At 36.4% G+C, this 16,869-nt stretch overlaps 1 protein-coding gene across 2 annotated transcripts in view; it reads right to left on the reverse strand.

The window, feature by feature from the left end:
- Nucleotides 1-16,869, reverse strand: part of LOC117992680 (band 4.1-like protein 4) — a 75,928-nt gene that overhangs the window by 25,064 nt on the left and 33,995 nt on the right. For both annotated transcript variants that reach the window (XM_034980393.2, XM_069503695.1), the window contains exons 2-5: nucleotides 14,913-15,021; nucleotides 6,367-6,471; nucleotides 5,796-5,917; nucleotides 952-1,049 (exon numbers count right to left, since the gene is read on the reverse strand). In XM_034980393.2, the coding sequence (XP_034836284.1) occupies nucleotides 952-1,049; nucleotides 5,796-5,917; nucleotides 6,367-6,471; nucleotides 14,913-14,999 (412 nt within the window). In that variant the 5' untranslated portion in view covers nucleotides 15,000-15,021. The remainder of the gene's footprint in view (nucleotides 1-951; nucleotides 1,050-5,795; nucleotides 5,918-6,366; nucleotides 6,472-14,912; nucleotides 15,022-16,869) is intronic.

A 16,869-nucleotide genomic window follows, 5' to 3' on the forward strand; every position in this document is an offset into this window, starting at 1 on the left:
TCCAAGTTAAAATAGCAACATCAAGGAGCAAGCCGCTAGCTGAATATCTATCGTATACCTAACTACTAAATATAAATTCTTTATATTATTACCTATCCCACGGGAATTTCGACAAATCCAGCCTTTTTCTTTGTTTACGTTATAAATGAAACCATTATGCAGAATTTCAGCTTTCAAGTCCCAGGATTTAGACTGGGGCGGTCAGTGAGCCAATTACTTTCAGACTTAAGACTGTAAAAATGAGATAGCGGATAGCGTTATATTTAATTGCTGACATAAATAAATCTACCTCGTTTTAACTAAAACGTATTCGATAAGTCTAAGCTAATTTAAAATTGGTACTTTCTATAGATCTCAGCCAGAGACGTGGCTGCTGGGGAAAACTTGACTACAAGAAAACCTCAGTGGAGCGATAAACTTGAAATTGTCATTTTTTAAGATGTTTACATGTTCTGAAACTTTGTGTACTCTAAACTGTATATTAGTATTTGTTCGTAATAGCTGTAAAGTTGATTACTTTAACAGCATTTCAGAAAGTAGCTGTCTATAAAACAAAACCAATAAGAAAAAGATAATACACTAGGTGTAGGACACCGAGGAGAAATATAGGATAGGTAAATTTAGTACGTTTTTAGATACACTATGCGGTGCTAGCTAACTAGTTAGTTAGTTACCATACCTACTTCTCCCGGTTTGAAGCGTTTAATGTTTGAATTCCTACGATAATAGTTAAACTTAAGTCAAGAAGAAATATGTTAACAATTTCTTAAATATGTATTTGAGTTGAGTATATAATAATACAAAAACGCAAACATCTCATACAGGCAAAGTTTCTGGCATCTGATACTTAACTAATAAAATGAAAACCTATTTCAAGCAAACTTTACAGAGTTAAAATGGCTTCTTAAGTTACTACAAGTACCTAGATGAAAAACATAGTGTAAAACTTACACTGTAGAACGTAGGCGGCAAGTTCAGCGGCTAGATCAAAGTTGACTGGCAGTCGACCTCGCAGGACATCTTGTTTTAACTGGAGAAATAGCTGGTACCTGTGCAAAATGAAAATATCACTCAATTTGGTACAAAATAACCATAAAATCTATACTAATATTATTAAGGGAAAAGTGTGTCTGTCTGTTGGCTAGTTTTTACCGTTCATCATTTAACGAAATTTAATACAGGCAGAGTTAGCTAACATTCTGGGCACTTTATTCCGGAAAATCACAACATCCCCACGCGATTTTTCAAAAACCGAAATCCATGTGGATGGCACGGACATCATTTATTTTGGTACAGATAGAGACTGCAATGCATCATGGAGACGGACATAAGTTTTTTTGTCCCGGAAAAACAAAGAGTACCTACCTACAGTAGCCGACAATAAATATCGTACATCGACCTTTAGAATGAGTTTTCGGCTTGTTAGAGAGCGTTGTCTCTGTCACTAATACCTATGTGACATTTTGTCAGTCTCAACGACAGAGACAACGCTCTACGAAACCGCATCTCTTTCTAAAGGGCGATGTATAATATTTCGTGTCGGGTACTGTACAGGGTTTTTTAATAACCTATAACTACGCGGACGAAGTCGCAGGCATCATCTAGTCTAGTATATTGTACTAAATATTTTTAAAGTTTATTTTAAGATTTTGACCATGGCAAGCTAGATGAATAAAATAGGTAGGTACTACCCACCTACCTACTTAATTTTTCTCGACTTAGCGTTGTTTTCGGTACATTAATAACATTTTGATTGTTTTCTTAATGTTATTAGTGGCATAAAACTAATTCTTTACAATTCTATCAATTACGATAAATAAATTATAAATGCTATTTTTTCATATAATTTACCCCTGAGCGACCAAGTGAGACGAAGTATAAAAGGGCGTTGTACGAAGCATAGTCCTCAAAAGGAAATTAAATATTAAAAGACCATCACGGCAAAGATTTTCAAAGATATTATTAATTATCTACGAGTATTAAACTGCGGCTCTTTACCTAAAGGGAAGACGGATCTTGTCCCGCTATGGCTCTCCGCTCATGTCCGACAATCGGTGACCGTATTCGTCCATATGTTTTACAAAAAGTCGTTCAAAAACAAAATCGGTGCATCCCAGCCAAATATGCATAATAATCTCTGAGAAATTATTGATCCAAAACTGTCTTTTTTTTTTCAGTTCCTCAAATATAACCAAACACACACCTTCTCCTATAGGTTCATGACGAGCATTTCCACGATAGCCACCGGCGAAATGACGCAATCGGTTATTAAATCTGTAATAAGTCTACGAAATTATCGCCCCGATTATCGAACCTACAAAAAATCTGACGTGGACGGAGCCTAATAAATCGGCGGACGCGTCCTAGGGGGCCGTTTCAACACTTTAATGACGAAATTTTAATAAAACACCCCGGTGTTCTTTTCGAATAACTGTGCTAGGGAGAAGCAATGGGGTACATTTTTAAAAAATTCCAACCGAGCGATTTCAATTTACACCGTTCGCGTTGTTCCTATCTTTTCGAGAAAATTCATTTTGCTTTTAAAAATGCAAGTATTTTATTTCTACCTACCTGAGCTATTGAGTTGTTTGTTACGAGCCGACATATTCGTATTAACGGACATACGGTTAATATAATATAGTAATAATATGTATTATAGATATAATATCTAAGATGGCTTTTATTACTATCTGGTACCACCTCCCTACCTATACATAGCAAATTATTTCCTATGGGATTTTTTGTAACACTGGTTTGCTATTTTATTTTTAGAAAGATGAGGCAGTATCTAATTATTATTTTTAATGAAAGAATCAACCACTTTTTTATTCACATCAGCTTTAAGTACACTATTGCCGTGGTTCTTTCATTCATGACACCGTGCTAGGTCTGTTTATGAGCTCACCAGGTTTACAGCAAGTGTACTACGTAGGCAGCGTACGTACCTATGTACTAGAGTTCTTTGTTCCGTTCGCACTTTACTCCCCTTTTATGGCCATAAAACTTTAACACCCTTATAAAAATGAGTAAAATGTTACCTACTACGCTATTATGGACATTTTCATTTCATTTCATAATATATAAACTTTTTCTTATTTATTACCTATTCGTTATTTTCAGTAATGGTTTAAATATTTTCATTAAAATATATTATACGGATAATCGATAGGTAGTTGCCTTATTTACTCAAAAATCAAATAAATTCATAAACATATTATAATGCAAATTTCAGAGCCTCGATAGCTCAATGGTTATAGGAGCGGATTGAAAACCGAAAGGTCGCCGGTTCAAATCCCACCCGTTGCACTATTCTCGTACCTACTCCTAGCACAAGCTGTACGCTTAATTGGAGAGGAAAGGGGAATATTAGTCAGCAATTTGGCTAATATTCTTTTAAATATACATATATATATAAATATTAGTGCATAATATAAAGCTTTTGTTCAATCTCATTCAACATGATGTTATCATAAAATCATGATAATAGGTACTTGAGAAGTTCAAAGTATTAATAACATGACAAAAGCATCCAATGCAATCGTTCAATAAGGATACACCCTCTTTAATTCAGACCTTTACATTTTACTATTTGTCGAGACATTGTATAAGGGATATTTTAATTAAAGGAAAACTTTCTCTACCTGTCCTATCTTGGAGTATTTACTTTCCCAATAAATGTAAACGAATAAAGACGTACCATTGTACTGTATAGGTACGTACTTTAACAATGTCTACTGTGACTTTAATAAGGATCTGTAACTTAAAAAATTGGCTTCGTGCTGTCAAAAGGGGAAAATCCTTTGTGATAGAATAGGATTGTACCCAAGTTTTCCGAGACGTTTCTTTCAGCTAAAGAAGTCTGATTCTCTTGGGTCTGATAATCTTATCTAACATCATTATTCCACGACACTTTATTAGGATTTTACTCTCTGTATATGTAATTAAATCATAGCTCTAATTAAAACTAATTATGAGATGCTTTGTCTGCAGCAGACAATGTCTTAATATAAGTATTTACCTACGCCCGACAACGTAGGTAGTCCTTAGTAGTTAGTGGCTGCGAGGAGAGTAGAAGAAGAGCAATTTTGAGACGTCTTATTGCTGACACACAACACTTTGGATCCGTATGTACGTGAGCGCAGATGTTTTTTATTATTATCTTACATTCGCACTTTTCTCGTAGTAGGTACTTAATACTCGCAGACTTTACGCCTAAACCACTGGGGTTTAGAAACTTTAAAGAATATGTTTCTTTTGTAACGTAACTAGGCGTTCACTAAGAAATGATTTTTAGTTAAAGACAACATAACTATAATAGTACGCGACAGGTCGAGATCATTCAAGGTGGTGACGCCCCGCACTAGGTGTGCGGGGCGGGATGGCGCGGGTGACGTGCGGGTGTGCGGGGCGTCCCCCCGCCACATACGCTGATTGCGATCTCGACGTGTCGCGTACTGTATAATATTACATACTATACCTGTATAATATTACATAGCTACGGATTCGTACGTATAAAAAACAAAACGATCATTCAAATTTCTAGCACATGTACTAACAACAGTTACTTTCTTTTTGTTCTACTAATATTTATTTTATTACATTTAGATTAAATTTTGTTACTGCTCTATTTACATTTTATTTCAATAACAAGTTAATGTAAGCAATTAATTATTCGCGAGATGGTTACCTAATTAATTTATTCCAGAGAAAATATTTGCAGACGAGGATCGTTATAAGCTAAAATATAAGTATTATATTATTATAATATTATAATTATTGGAAAAGGTAAATATAGCGCAGAATTATTCTCCGCGCTTTCAAAGTATACGAATAGGTACAGCCAATTTTGAGACTTCTATTGAAGAGCGGCTCACTCCATCCATGTCTCTTTCAGTAGGTCAAATTATATTTCATACTTTTATCATTTACTATACTTTAATACCTACCTTTCGGTCCGTTATGACCACCTCCATAAATAAACCTCATCCTCTTTACAAGTATATAACCGATCCATTATTCTCGGACTATAAGTTTTGCTGTCAGTTTGGCCATAGCTACTGCTGTAAATTGACGACCTCCCTGGCGCAGTGGTGAGCGCTCTTCTAAGTTAGCCAGCTTTCATCGTAGACTGCATCATCACTTGCCACCAGGTAAGATCGCAGTCAATGGCTAATCAAGTTCCTACCTAATGGAATTTATAAAAACGTTCTAATGTTTGTATGACATCATACCCTATAAGATATTTTACACCTTTGTTACATGTTATCTCCCAAACATGCAAACTTTATTGTCGGTGATCGTTTCTCCCTGTGTTGGGGACAATACGTAGAGATATTTTCAGCTTTTATAACATTACGAAAGTCTGGCTCTCGCGGTTTCTCCCTTTATATTATGACTAGCTTATGCTCGCGACTTCGTCCGCGTGGACTACAAAATTTCAAAACCCTATTTCACCCCCTTAGGAGTTGAATTTTCAAAAATCCTTTCTTAGCGGATGCCTACGTCATAATAGCTATCTGCATGCCAAATTTCAGCCCGATCCGTCCAGTAGTTTGAGCTGTGCGTTGATAGATCAGTCAGTCAGTCAGTCAGTCAGTCAGTCAGTCACCTTTTCCTTTTATATATTTAGATTAACGGAAGTGACTGATACATAACCTACTGTCTAAACTTCAAAGCTTTACAAAAAAAAACGCGATTATAGTCTAATGAAACCCTAATGAATACTTAAATTTTTCTTTACTGGGGTTTTCTTCTCTCGTTTAACTATTTGTTTGTAATGTATTTTTAATACATACCGAGTTATCTCTTCCAAGAGCTTGCAGGGGTCTGAAGCATAGAACTTCACTCCAAAGTAGAACGTATGAGTGTCGGAGCCGCGTAGTTGACGCCGCAGACGTTTACCAGCGTCGAGCCAGTGCTAGATTTAAAAAAAGATCATTATTCTTCAAAAATAAATTTGTATGCGACAGGTCGAGATGGCAATCGGGGTATGAGGTGGAGGGATGCTCCGCATACCGGCACGTCACGCCCACACCGGGTTAGCGCAGGGGCTGTGCGGGTGTGTGGGGCGTCCTCACCCCGATTGCTATCTCAACCTGTCGCATCTTATGCCTATCATGTATTTTATTTTTGATGCACACGTGGAATAAAAAAATAACTTGCTCTACATTAAGTTTCTATATGTACTTTCTGTACGCGACAATTCGACATGGCATTCGGGGAGGGATAATCTGTCGCGGACTACACCTAACAGCTAGAAATAAACCGCAGCACGACGCTTTGGGGCCGTTACACAGGCAACCATAAATATAAGAATATTTCATTTGCCCCGTCCAATAATAAATCAGATCCCCTGTCGGCACTTACCGTTTGGTTGTCTTGGTCCACGTACCGGAGACCGAAGTAAGCCGTCTCTAGTAGATCTAGGTGCCTGAATACCACGTCGAGCAAAGCTTGGCCAGTGTTGTTATCCTGATAACAAGAAACTTATGTTAATTTTACTCGTTTTGTCTAGACTGAAGTAATATTTTAAGTGGCCCGGATTGGTCGGTCCACTGCGTAGGAAAAATAAGATTCGATCCATGCTAGTTTTTCCATACTACGTACCTATACAAATACAAATATATTTATTCAACCAAGAAAAATGTTGCACAGTAAAAATACTCCATAAACCTATAAACGAAATGATCCATCATTTCAATTCAATTTCAAAGATCAATAAGTAAATATAATATAACGTATAAAAGGTAGTAATAATATTGCTAAAATATTATATGAAATTAGATTCCCTACTATACCATAGCAATATTATCTACTAGACGACACCCACAACTTTATCCGCCTGGATTTAGGTTTTTTTAACTTGTGTGAACTCTTTGATTTTCTTGGATAAAAAGTATCTAAAGTTCGTTTCCAGGAACAAGCTGTCTCTACCAAAAAGATGATGCCTGTCACTTTATCCACGTGGATTTAGTTTATTTAAGAATCCCGTGGGAACTCTTAATTTTCCGGGACAAAAAGTAGCCTATATCCTTCCCCGGGATGCAAGCTATCTCTGTGCCAAATTTCGTCTTTGGTTTAACGGGTGCGCCGTGAAAACCCAGCAGATTGACACACTTTGCATTTGTAATATTAGTGTGGAACTATGGATATCCAAAGTGGTTAATGTAAGCATAAAAAGACAATGCCTTTTAACAAAAAAAAAGAAAATCTGAATTAAAAGTTACACGGGTAGATTTATTTTCAACCTAATAGTAACCCCTAGCATACTCGTTGCAATTACAGTATTTAACCAAAGGCTTTCCTTTATATCTTTTTACCGCATGCTTACTGCAGTTTTAGTTTTAATGGTAGGTATGGAATTACCGCTAGAAACTCTGGAAACCGAGTTTATAGCTAAAAGTTCTATCTAGAAGTCATAAACAGTTAAAAGTTATGAAAGGTAATTTATGTAGCCTACGCTCGTTTTTTATCGCTATTTAATTGAAGCCATATATATAATAACACGACTACTAGAGTGTAATACTTTTAGGCTTCATATTTTATGTAATCGTATGAAGTTTCTTTTATTCCACTATGACTTCTAAATGCATTAACAGATTTGGATGTGTGGGGTAGGTTAGGATACCTACCAGGTAATCCTTACATCGTCCCAAGTGACACTGGCTAAATTAAAAAAATACAATATAGCAGAGCAGTCGTGATTTTAATTTTTAGGGTTCCGTACCCGAAGGGTGGCAACGACACCCTATCACTAAGCCTCCGCTATCCGTTAGACTATATTTTGTCTATTGATGTTGGTCAGTAGGCTGTTCCTCGTAAACCGTAATAGGCACTAGAGTTAAAATTTTCACAGAATGTGTATTTCTATTGCCGCTATAACAACAAATAATAGAAATTACAAAATGGCCGCCTTGAAAATTAGAAAAATTCTCGTACGATGGTACGGAACACTTCTTGTACGAGTCCGACTCGCACTTGACCGATTTTTTAATTAGTACCTGTTTTATGCTTAGGTATGGCCTGATTTTCCACAAATGATTTCCCAAGGACAATAGGGTTGATTAATACCTACTAGTCAAATTAGGGACTTTTCATCAAACGTAAAAACGCTTACTTAGTAATTATAGAGCTTACGTATGAAATACAAAGATGTGACGTCATAAACATTTGACGCATTTGACGTACCTACTTTTAGGGTTCCGTACCTCAAAAGGAAAAACGGAACCCTTATAGGATCACTTTGTTGTCTGTCTGTCTGTCTGTCAGTCTGTCAGTCTGTCTGTCTGTCTGTCTGTCTGTCTGTCTGTCTGTCAAGAAACCTACAGGGTACTTCCCGTTGACCTAGAATCATGGCAGGCAGGTAGATCTTATAGCTGACATTTGGGGAAAAATCTGAAAACCGTGAATTTAGTGTTAGATCACACAAAAAAAATTAAATTGTGGTCATGAACTAATAATTAGTATTTTTAAGTTTCGAAGTGAGTGACTATATCAAGTGGGGTATCATATGAAAGGTCTTCACCTGTACATTCTAAAACAGATTTTTGTTTATTTTTATGCATCATAGTTTTGAATTATCGTGCAAAATGTCGAAAAAATACAACTGTAGTACGGAACCTTCATTGCGCGAGCCTGACTCGCACTTGGCCGGTTTTTTTTTTTAGTTAAATCGATAATTTAAAATGTTTAGCCAACTTAAAACAAACAGCTGAAGTGGATTTTAGGAATAAATTTATTTTTGACATAAGCATCCTCCCAATGTCAATTCAAAACGTTTTCTATGTTCAAATTTACCTACGAATCTATAGTACGCAATGAGTACGCAACAGGTCGAGATGTCAATCGGGGTGGGGACGCCCCGCACACCCCCCGCGAAGATCCAGGATAGCGCGAGTGACGTGCGGGTGAGCGGGGCGTCCCCCGTCTCATACCCCAATAGCCATCTCGACCTGTCGCGTGCTAGTTGTTTTGTCAAACGGGAAGCTTCCCCTGTACCTAATTATTATTATCGCTCTACACGACAAAGCTCCCTCTACCACCAACCGACTTAATGTTCTAACTTCCAATACGATTCCAATTAAAATTTAATAGACCTGCACATTCTGGTATAATATTATATTAAACATTTTGTTTAAATTTAAAAAATGTGTTCATGAACAAATAATTAGTATTTTCAAAGCTAGTGCGGTATCATAATATTATGTATCTGTACATTCCTGCGGGCTCTAACTGTACATTCTAGAACAGTTTTTATATATTTTTATGCATAATAGTTTTTGATTTATCGTGCAAAATGTCGAAAAATTACGTCTGTAGTTAGTAGTATGGAACTCGCGGTGCGCGAGTCTGACTCGCACTTGGCCAATCTTTTTAAAACTCCACACTCATGTTTTAATACCACCCATTATGCATCCGTTTCATAAACTACTATTACCTACCTACAGATAGAAAATTATAACATACTTTTGTTTTCCAGGTAATAGTCCAGATTTAGCAGCACAATACGCTTTAGTGTCATTTTACTGTAAATCGGTTTAAAAAAAGTCATGACTTATGATGTAATAAATACGCAAATTAATTCATAAATTATGAAAAAATTAGGACAATATGCACAAGATACAAAAAAAGTAGAAAGTCAGAAAGAATCGAATCCAAATCGATCTCCCACGGCACAAACTATCTCTAATTAGCATTTCTCGATGCCGGGCTTTGAGCTTTCCGCAATTAAGGTAATTCGCACGCAACAGGGACCTGTAAGACCAGTAGTCGATGATGAGGCATTGGCACTGTAATGAGCGTTCGCTCCACTCTCACGCATCGACGGGAATGCAAGCTTAATCGCATGATCATTGTGATTTTAAAATAGTGATTTATCGAAATTGGTGCGATTTGCCTTGTGGAATTTTGCCTTTTGCTCTTTTTATATTTAATCATAGCATGTGCTCACAGCTCTACCCTTACAGTAGCACGCAGAATAAACAGATACAGTATTGCCCAAAAAAGGAGTGTATAATGTTTTCAGTTCATGTATGAATGAATGTAAGTTTTTTGATCTATCATACATAACTCCTGAATGCCTTAGCAGATTTGAATGTTTGGGGTATCATTAGAATCCTTACATCATTCCAAAGTATATAATTTTTTGAAAAATTCAATATGGTGGTTCTATGGCGCCATTTTCAAATGTGTTTTTTTTACTTTATATTCGGATTTTGACTGGGCAGACGTGTTTCTTCATTTTTTGTTTTACTACTTATTCAAGAGCTCTTTCTAAGGGGGTATAATATATCTAGTAGCAATACAAGACTCAAGGTCTAAGAAAACTAATACACGATAAAAAAACCGGCCAAGTGCGAGTCAGACTCCAGACTCCAGCAGCGAGGGTTCCGTGTTACCGTCGTATTTTTTAGATATTTTGCACGATAAACCAAAAACTGTTATGCGTAACAATGAATAAAAATTTATTTTAGAATCTACAAGTAAATCCCTTTCATATAATACCTAACCCACTTGATATAGGTTCTTAATCTTACTTTGAAAATTGGAAATAAGTACTAATTTTTTGTTCATGAACACATTTAATTTTTTTTGTGAACACAAACTCAGTTTTCAGATTTTTCCCTTTACTTGTGTTATAAGACCTACCTACCTGCCAAATTTCATGATTCTAGGTCAATGGGAAGTACCCTATAGGTTTTTTGACAGACACGACAGACAGACAACAGAGTGATAAAGGTTCGTTTTCCTTTTTAGGTACGGAACCCTAACAATAAATGATAGAAGAGGTCTTCACAGGGTGATCGTTTGTTGCCAAAAATATTTGATCAGATTAAGCTAGGCAAATTAAATTAATATTATTGTGATAAATGAATAAAATCCTTTGTACTTTGTCAACTACCAAAACATGTCGAGATCGACGCTGTGTGGCATGGTACATTTTGGCGTGGTGAGGTCCATCTCGTATGCAGAAATTGAAGCTGGTATACGCGGACATAATTATTTTATTTTAAAACTACCTACCTACATTAATAGTATGTATAGTATGTATGTAAGTATAAGACTACAGAGGAATGTGCAGTGCTCAGACAAGCCGCCAAGCGCTTACGAGCACGAAGAAACCAATATTGTGTTTTTTTTCTGTTTGTGTGGAAATAAAATAATAATAAAATAATAATAAATAATAATAATAAATATATTAAATAACGAAAACTCATTACTGTTAATCCAATGAAATCATGGTGATTTAGGAAAACTAATTGCAATTCGGCGGCTATTCACGTTTGTATTAATATTTTATACTATCACCGCAACTATTTACGTTCGTAATTCGAAATCATCAACAACTAAACGCTGAATGTGTTTGCAGGAACAAAAACATTTATAGCTACACTGCGTTATAGAGAGCAGTAGTTTGTGGGAAAATTGCGAAACAGTTCGCTGAGTTGAATAATAAATGATTTAATAACAGAGCCCGTTTGCTCCCAGCAGAGTGTGTTCAGCTCGAAAAATAACAAACGATTTGAAAACCTGACAGCAATCGCAGTAGGTACGCATGCACGCAATGCGCGCCGCCCGCCGCCGGCCATCCTCCCTGTCTGCATGGCACGGCAAACAGTTCACCGATGGCAGTATTTAATTTTCAATCTTTTTGTGCCTTATTGCACGTTAATTAAGCCCCTGGGCTAGAGTTCATTATTTTTAGTGTGACTACGCGCGTTCAACTAAAAATAAATGGTATCTACCTCGTTTAATTTATAAATTAAGATAAGGCCGTTTATGCCTCTCCGTTTTGCATAATTAATCTCTATGAATAGGCTCAATGCTTCTATTCATAAATTAGCAATTAGTAAGGAGTTGAACTTAATTACCTAATAAGCTTTAAAGTTTAAAGTAGCTTAGCTCTTTGTTCTGAGCTAATTACATTTCATTCTTAAACATTAACTCAGAAAACCTTTCCTCGAGACCTCCACAAAAGAGAACGAAAACTTTTCCGCCTTCACCGTTTGAAAAGCTACTATTAAACTATTGTTTAGCAGAAAAACCCCGTAGCAGATTGTCGGGTTGCAAGCAACAGGCAATAAAGTCCTAGAGAATGAAGAAATGTATGAGAGCGCAAGGTGCATCTACGCAATAGACCGTAAAACACTGTCGCACAATTTGTCTCTGCGACAATACTCTCTACACTGAACCAACACCTCTTAACTTGTAAATGGCTGAACAAATCCTTCTCCTCGTTTTCTTCACATTTCAGTACATATTAGGCTAAGAAATATAAGAAGCGTTATTTGAACCTTAAAATTTATGCTGACTGAGTTACATTTTGATAAAGAACGACCTAAAGTTCTTTAAACGCTTTGATCGTGAACTCAAATAAAGCAGTGTTCCCTTCGCCTGGGTAAACGTTTATACTGCGTGGTCTGTAAAGGAGGGTTAAGTAAAATGTGAAATTCAACTTTTCAATTTTAGAAAAGGCAAGACCAATTTGATGAGGTTACGTGTATAATAAGTTACTTATTGATATTTATTTAAAAATCTACAATAAAGCACTAAAAGTTGTATAGAACTGTTCCAAATTATCCATTCTATAAATAAATGCGAAAGTATATCTATCTGTCTGCTAGCGTTTAATTGTTCACGAAATTTCGTTCAGAAATAGCTTGCATCCTGGGGACGGCCATAGGCTACTTTTGGTCCCAGAAAAATTAAAGCAGCATTTAAAAAAACCTAAACCCACAAGAATGAAGTTGCAAGCATTATCTACTTTGTACAAAGATAGTTTGCATCCTGGGGACGGACACAGATGCCTTTTTACCCAGGAAAATCAAAAAGTTCCCACGGGATTTTAAAAGTTTAAATCTACGCGAACGAAATCGCAGGCATCACCTAGTTGATGATAAATGTTCCTATCTGTCTGAAAATCTGTTAAAAGCTGATAGATTGCTGTGAATTTATGATTTTGGTTACAGGGAAATAATGTAATTTCACTCGATAAAAGCCCTATAAATAACGTATCAAAAATCTCACAAATGATGGACCACTCAAATAAATTGGTTTGCAAACATTGATAAGGTTCGTTTAATCACGCAATTTGTTTTTCGATGTAATTCCCACTCCCGGGCGTGTAATGGCAGCAGTCGGAACAAATAAATCTTTATATACGACTATTAGTAATGTGGAAGGAGAAAAGTTGCCACCGAATCCGTTTGAGACAAATGTCCCTTTGTAGATGGGGAAACTGTAAGGAAAGGACGGCGATTTATCTAAAATAACCATACAATTTAGCGACAACATCGAACTGTCGTCGCTTCCACTTTGTGCAAATTGAACGATTCTAGCCCCATATATCTGAGAATTTGCTTGACGAGCAAGTTTGTGTTCTAAGTCAAACAAAAGTATATCTCGAAGTTTTATGTTTGTTTACGGTTATATGACTTGAGTAAGTGTAGCTGAGTAATAGCTTGCGCAGTGAGGCTTCGTGTCCGGAGTTTCCTAGTTTGGGGTTTTCAAGATAAAACTGAAACTGAGAAATTTCATTATAATATTATGTGAAGTTTAAAACGAAGACAATTTCGCTTAAGGTAGAAGCGAGGGTCTTATCCGAGCAATTACTTAGACCCTATTGTTTCAGCTTTTATCCTTTCAACGCGTATTGTATTCCTTATAGTCCTCATAGCTTTGTTGATTCTACTAAAATTATTTCTGTTTAGATATGCTTTAAAACAAAATTAATAGAGTACATCAATATAAATCTTATCTAAATATATTTAAAAAGTTCTGACTGACTTATCAGACGACCATCCCAAACCCATGGACCTAGAAAGCCAAAATTTTGTAGTTTTTCTTTATAATGTAGATGATGAATGAGGCTGAAATTGTCTAAAATTCGCACGATATAGGAAATAATTAGACGGTTTATATATTTGTGGGCGGTCGCTAGTACCTACCTACAAATATATCTAAGTAGGTATACAATTCAGAAATAAGGTACCTAAACTAAAAGCAATTGGTGTCACCAAGCAATTATAAAAATAAGCAAGTTCATAATAATATTGTGCTCAAAACGTGGAAACAAATCTCTTCTTCACATCGTGCGTAATATTGCAAAACCGTACAATAACGACGTGCGAGGTTGCGACGAGAAAGACGCGGGTACGAGTGTGCTGCGGGTAGGTACGGTGCGGATACATCGCAGGACTCGCAGGTCCGTGAACCACTCTCACATTCACTACGCGGCGACAATGCCAGCCAAATAGAATTTAATATTCATAGAGTCGACGTACGATTCAGTGAATTCATCGCCCGCACCTTGGACCCGAGCCCCGCATATAAAAGACCTTCCTTGAGCCCCTGGGTGAACTTCAAATAATTCGTCTCGGAATAGCTGCACTTCAAAAGTGCGGGAATAGAAACGGAGAAAAAAATCCACGCGTTGTTTTATCATACAGCGAAATTGAAAATACCGTCAACGTCCGTCGGGACGTCCGCGGGGCAAGCTCGGGTTCGAAATAAGCTTTCCATTTTCTGATATAAAATGTATTAAAGAATTTATCACAATGGTATTTCACTGAAAGTTAACCTTTCTGCCGTCCTTCCACTAAAAAGCCTTTAAATGCAAAAAATATTTTTTGAGTTATTCGTCTAAAACGTGGGAATTTTCAAAAAATAATGTTTCTAAAAAAGAATGCTACATAGGACCAAGGTTTTTAGTAAGTTTTTAGTTTGGTCATACGTATTCTTTTTTAGAAATATTACTACATTTTGAAAATTCCCACATTCTTTGGCGATAACTCAATAAATATTATATTTTACACGGCTTTTTGGTAAAAGAACAGAAAGTGTGGTCTACAGTCCGAATGTTTGTTTTTATTATATTTTTGGCTTATTCGTCATGTTTTCTTCTGTATATATACCTGTATCTCATGCAGTAGTTCCCTCTCGTCGAGAAGAATCACGCGGCAGGCTAGTGTGCGTGGCGTCGGACAGAGGCAGTCCATCATCTTGCCGACTTCTTCACGTCACCTGGAAAACGAACATATTAAAATGTTGTTCAGTGTTTACCCTTAAGTACATATTTTTCATCGACTACCTTATCAAGTGCTAGACGGACTCGCACACGATGTGTTCTGTACCATCGTACAAGAAATGATAACATCTTTTTTTTCAATTTTCTTGACAGCAATTCTAAAATGTTTTACTTATTTATTCTTATAGCGCCAATGGAACTTTTGACACATTCTATTAAAAAATTCAAGTCTCTAGGTATCTATAAGGGTTCACGAAATACAATAAGGTACAGCCTACTTACAGACAGACAGTACAGTCGGATGGGCAGATGGACAGCGGAGGCTTAGTAATACGATACGGTACGAAACCCTAAAAATTACGATTTAGTCGATCCCGTGATCCCGTGCGTATACTTGATGATAGCTAATTTCTACACTCAAGAATTTTTTGTTGGACGTTATTACCAAAATAAAGCAGTGGTGATGCACGTAGTGCAAATTTTCGAGGATGTCACTTCGACTTGAATTATCCATGATGTTCTTAAAGGTATGTTTAGTCAAACACATTTGGCAAGCGCGGTAGCTTAAGCCCTTGCGTTTTGAGATGAGACCCGTACTTCGTAGTCCGTACCATACTACAACTAGCACGGTATGGACTACGGGTCGGCCCACGCCGACGCAACCATGACAAGTTCAGCGCCCAGACCAGTCGACAAGAACCTACGTAAATACCTATATTTGTTATGGTAAAAAACGATGGGTTTATGATGATAATTACTGGTAAGACCCTAGTGTCTCAAATCATGGATCTCTGTAACATTAAACACTACTTCGAAACTGTACAAATTGTACTAAATTTAAGCGTGAGTCGCTCTTGTAAACCTAGCTTACTGGTATTTCAAAACATAGATGCAACATCGGTATTCTCTGCACAAAGGCACAAGTTGTTTGAAGGCAATTACAGAGTTATTTGCAGCCAGACTCAATAGTAAAATCACCAAAGGGTTAGTCGTAACCAAATATATCCTCGTTAAAAGTTTGTCCGGGGCGAGCGAGTTCTACGATCTGTTTTAACAATTTTATTTTAATTAACTAGTGCTGCCACCAACCGAATTATAAATCACCCTAAAATATCCATGAGGTTTTAGGGGAAATTGACACTAAACTCAGCCTAAAATAATAAAGTGCATAACCTAATTAAAAATTTTATATTCAGCATGCCAATACGATACATACTTGACAATAATAATTATGTTAATATTTACAGTAATTATTATAAGGAGTCACACATCAATATGTAAATTCATTGCTGCCCTTAACTAGTGGTAAAACTATAAAATAACTGGTAGTACGTACCTATATCTATTACTAAAGTTATTTTTATTTAATAATCAATGTCATCTTCTCTATAATATAAAAATGAATCACTAAATGTGTTGCTCATCGCAAATCTCGAGAACAGCTGAACCGATTTCCCTAATTCTTTTTTTATAATATTCCTTGAAGTGCGAGGATGGTTCTTAAGGAGAGAAAAATTTAATTCAACCTTCCCCTGAATTTTCTAAACTCTACCCTAGCGAAGCCGGGGCGGATCAGCTAGTTTAACATAAAAACATCTAGTGCGCCGGTTAATTATGTTACTAAAAAAGTGATCACACAAAAACTGTTAAAAATGCCACCGCGTCCGTGAATTTGATTTGAGGGTTGTTATGCCACGTATGTAGTTTTAACGTACACAATGTTATGTAGCGAGGTATTGAAGGACGTCCATTGTACAACTGCCGATTTTTATTTCGAAGCTAAATGAACTTTCCTCTTAATTAATGCTTACACACGAGACTTGCAGGATTAAAATTTGATTTTA

This window comes from Maniola hyperantus, chromosome 2 (genome assembly GCF_902806685.2).
Source record: "Maniola hyperantus chromosome 2, iAphHyp1.2, whole genome shotgun sequence".
Lineage (NCBI taxonomy): Eukaryota > Metazoa > Arthropoda > Insecta > Lepidoptera > Nymphalidae > Maniola > Maniola hyperantus.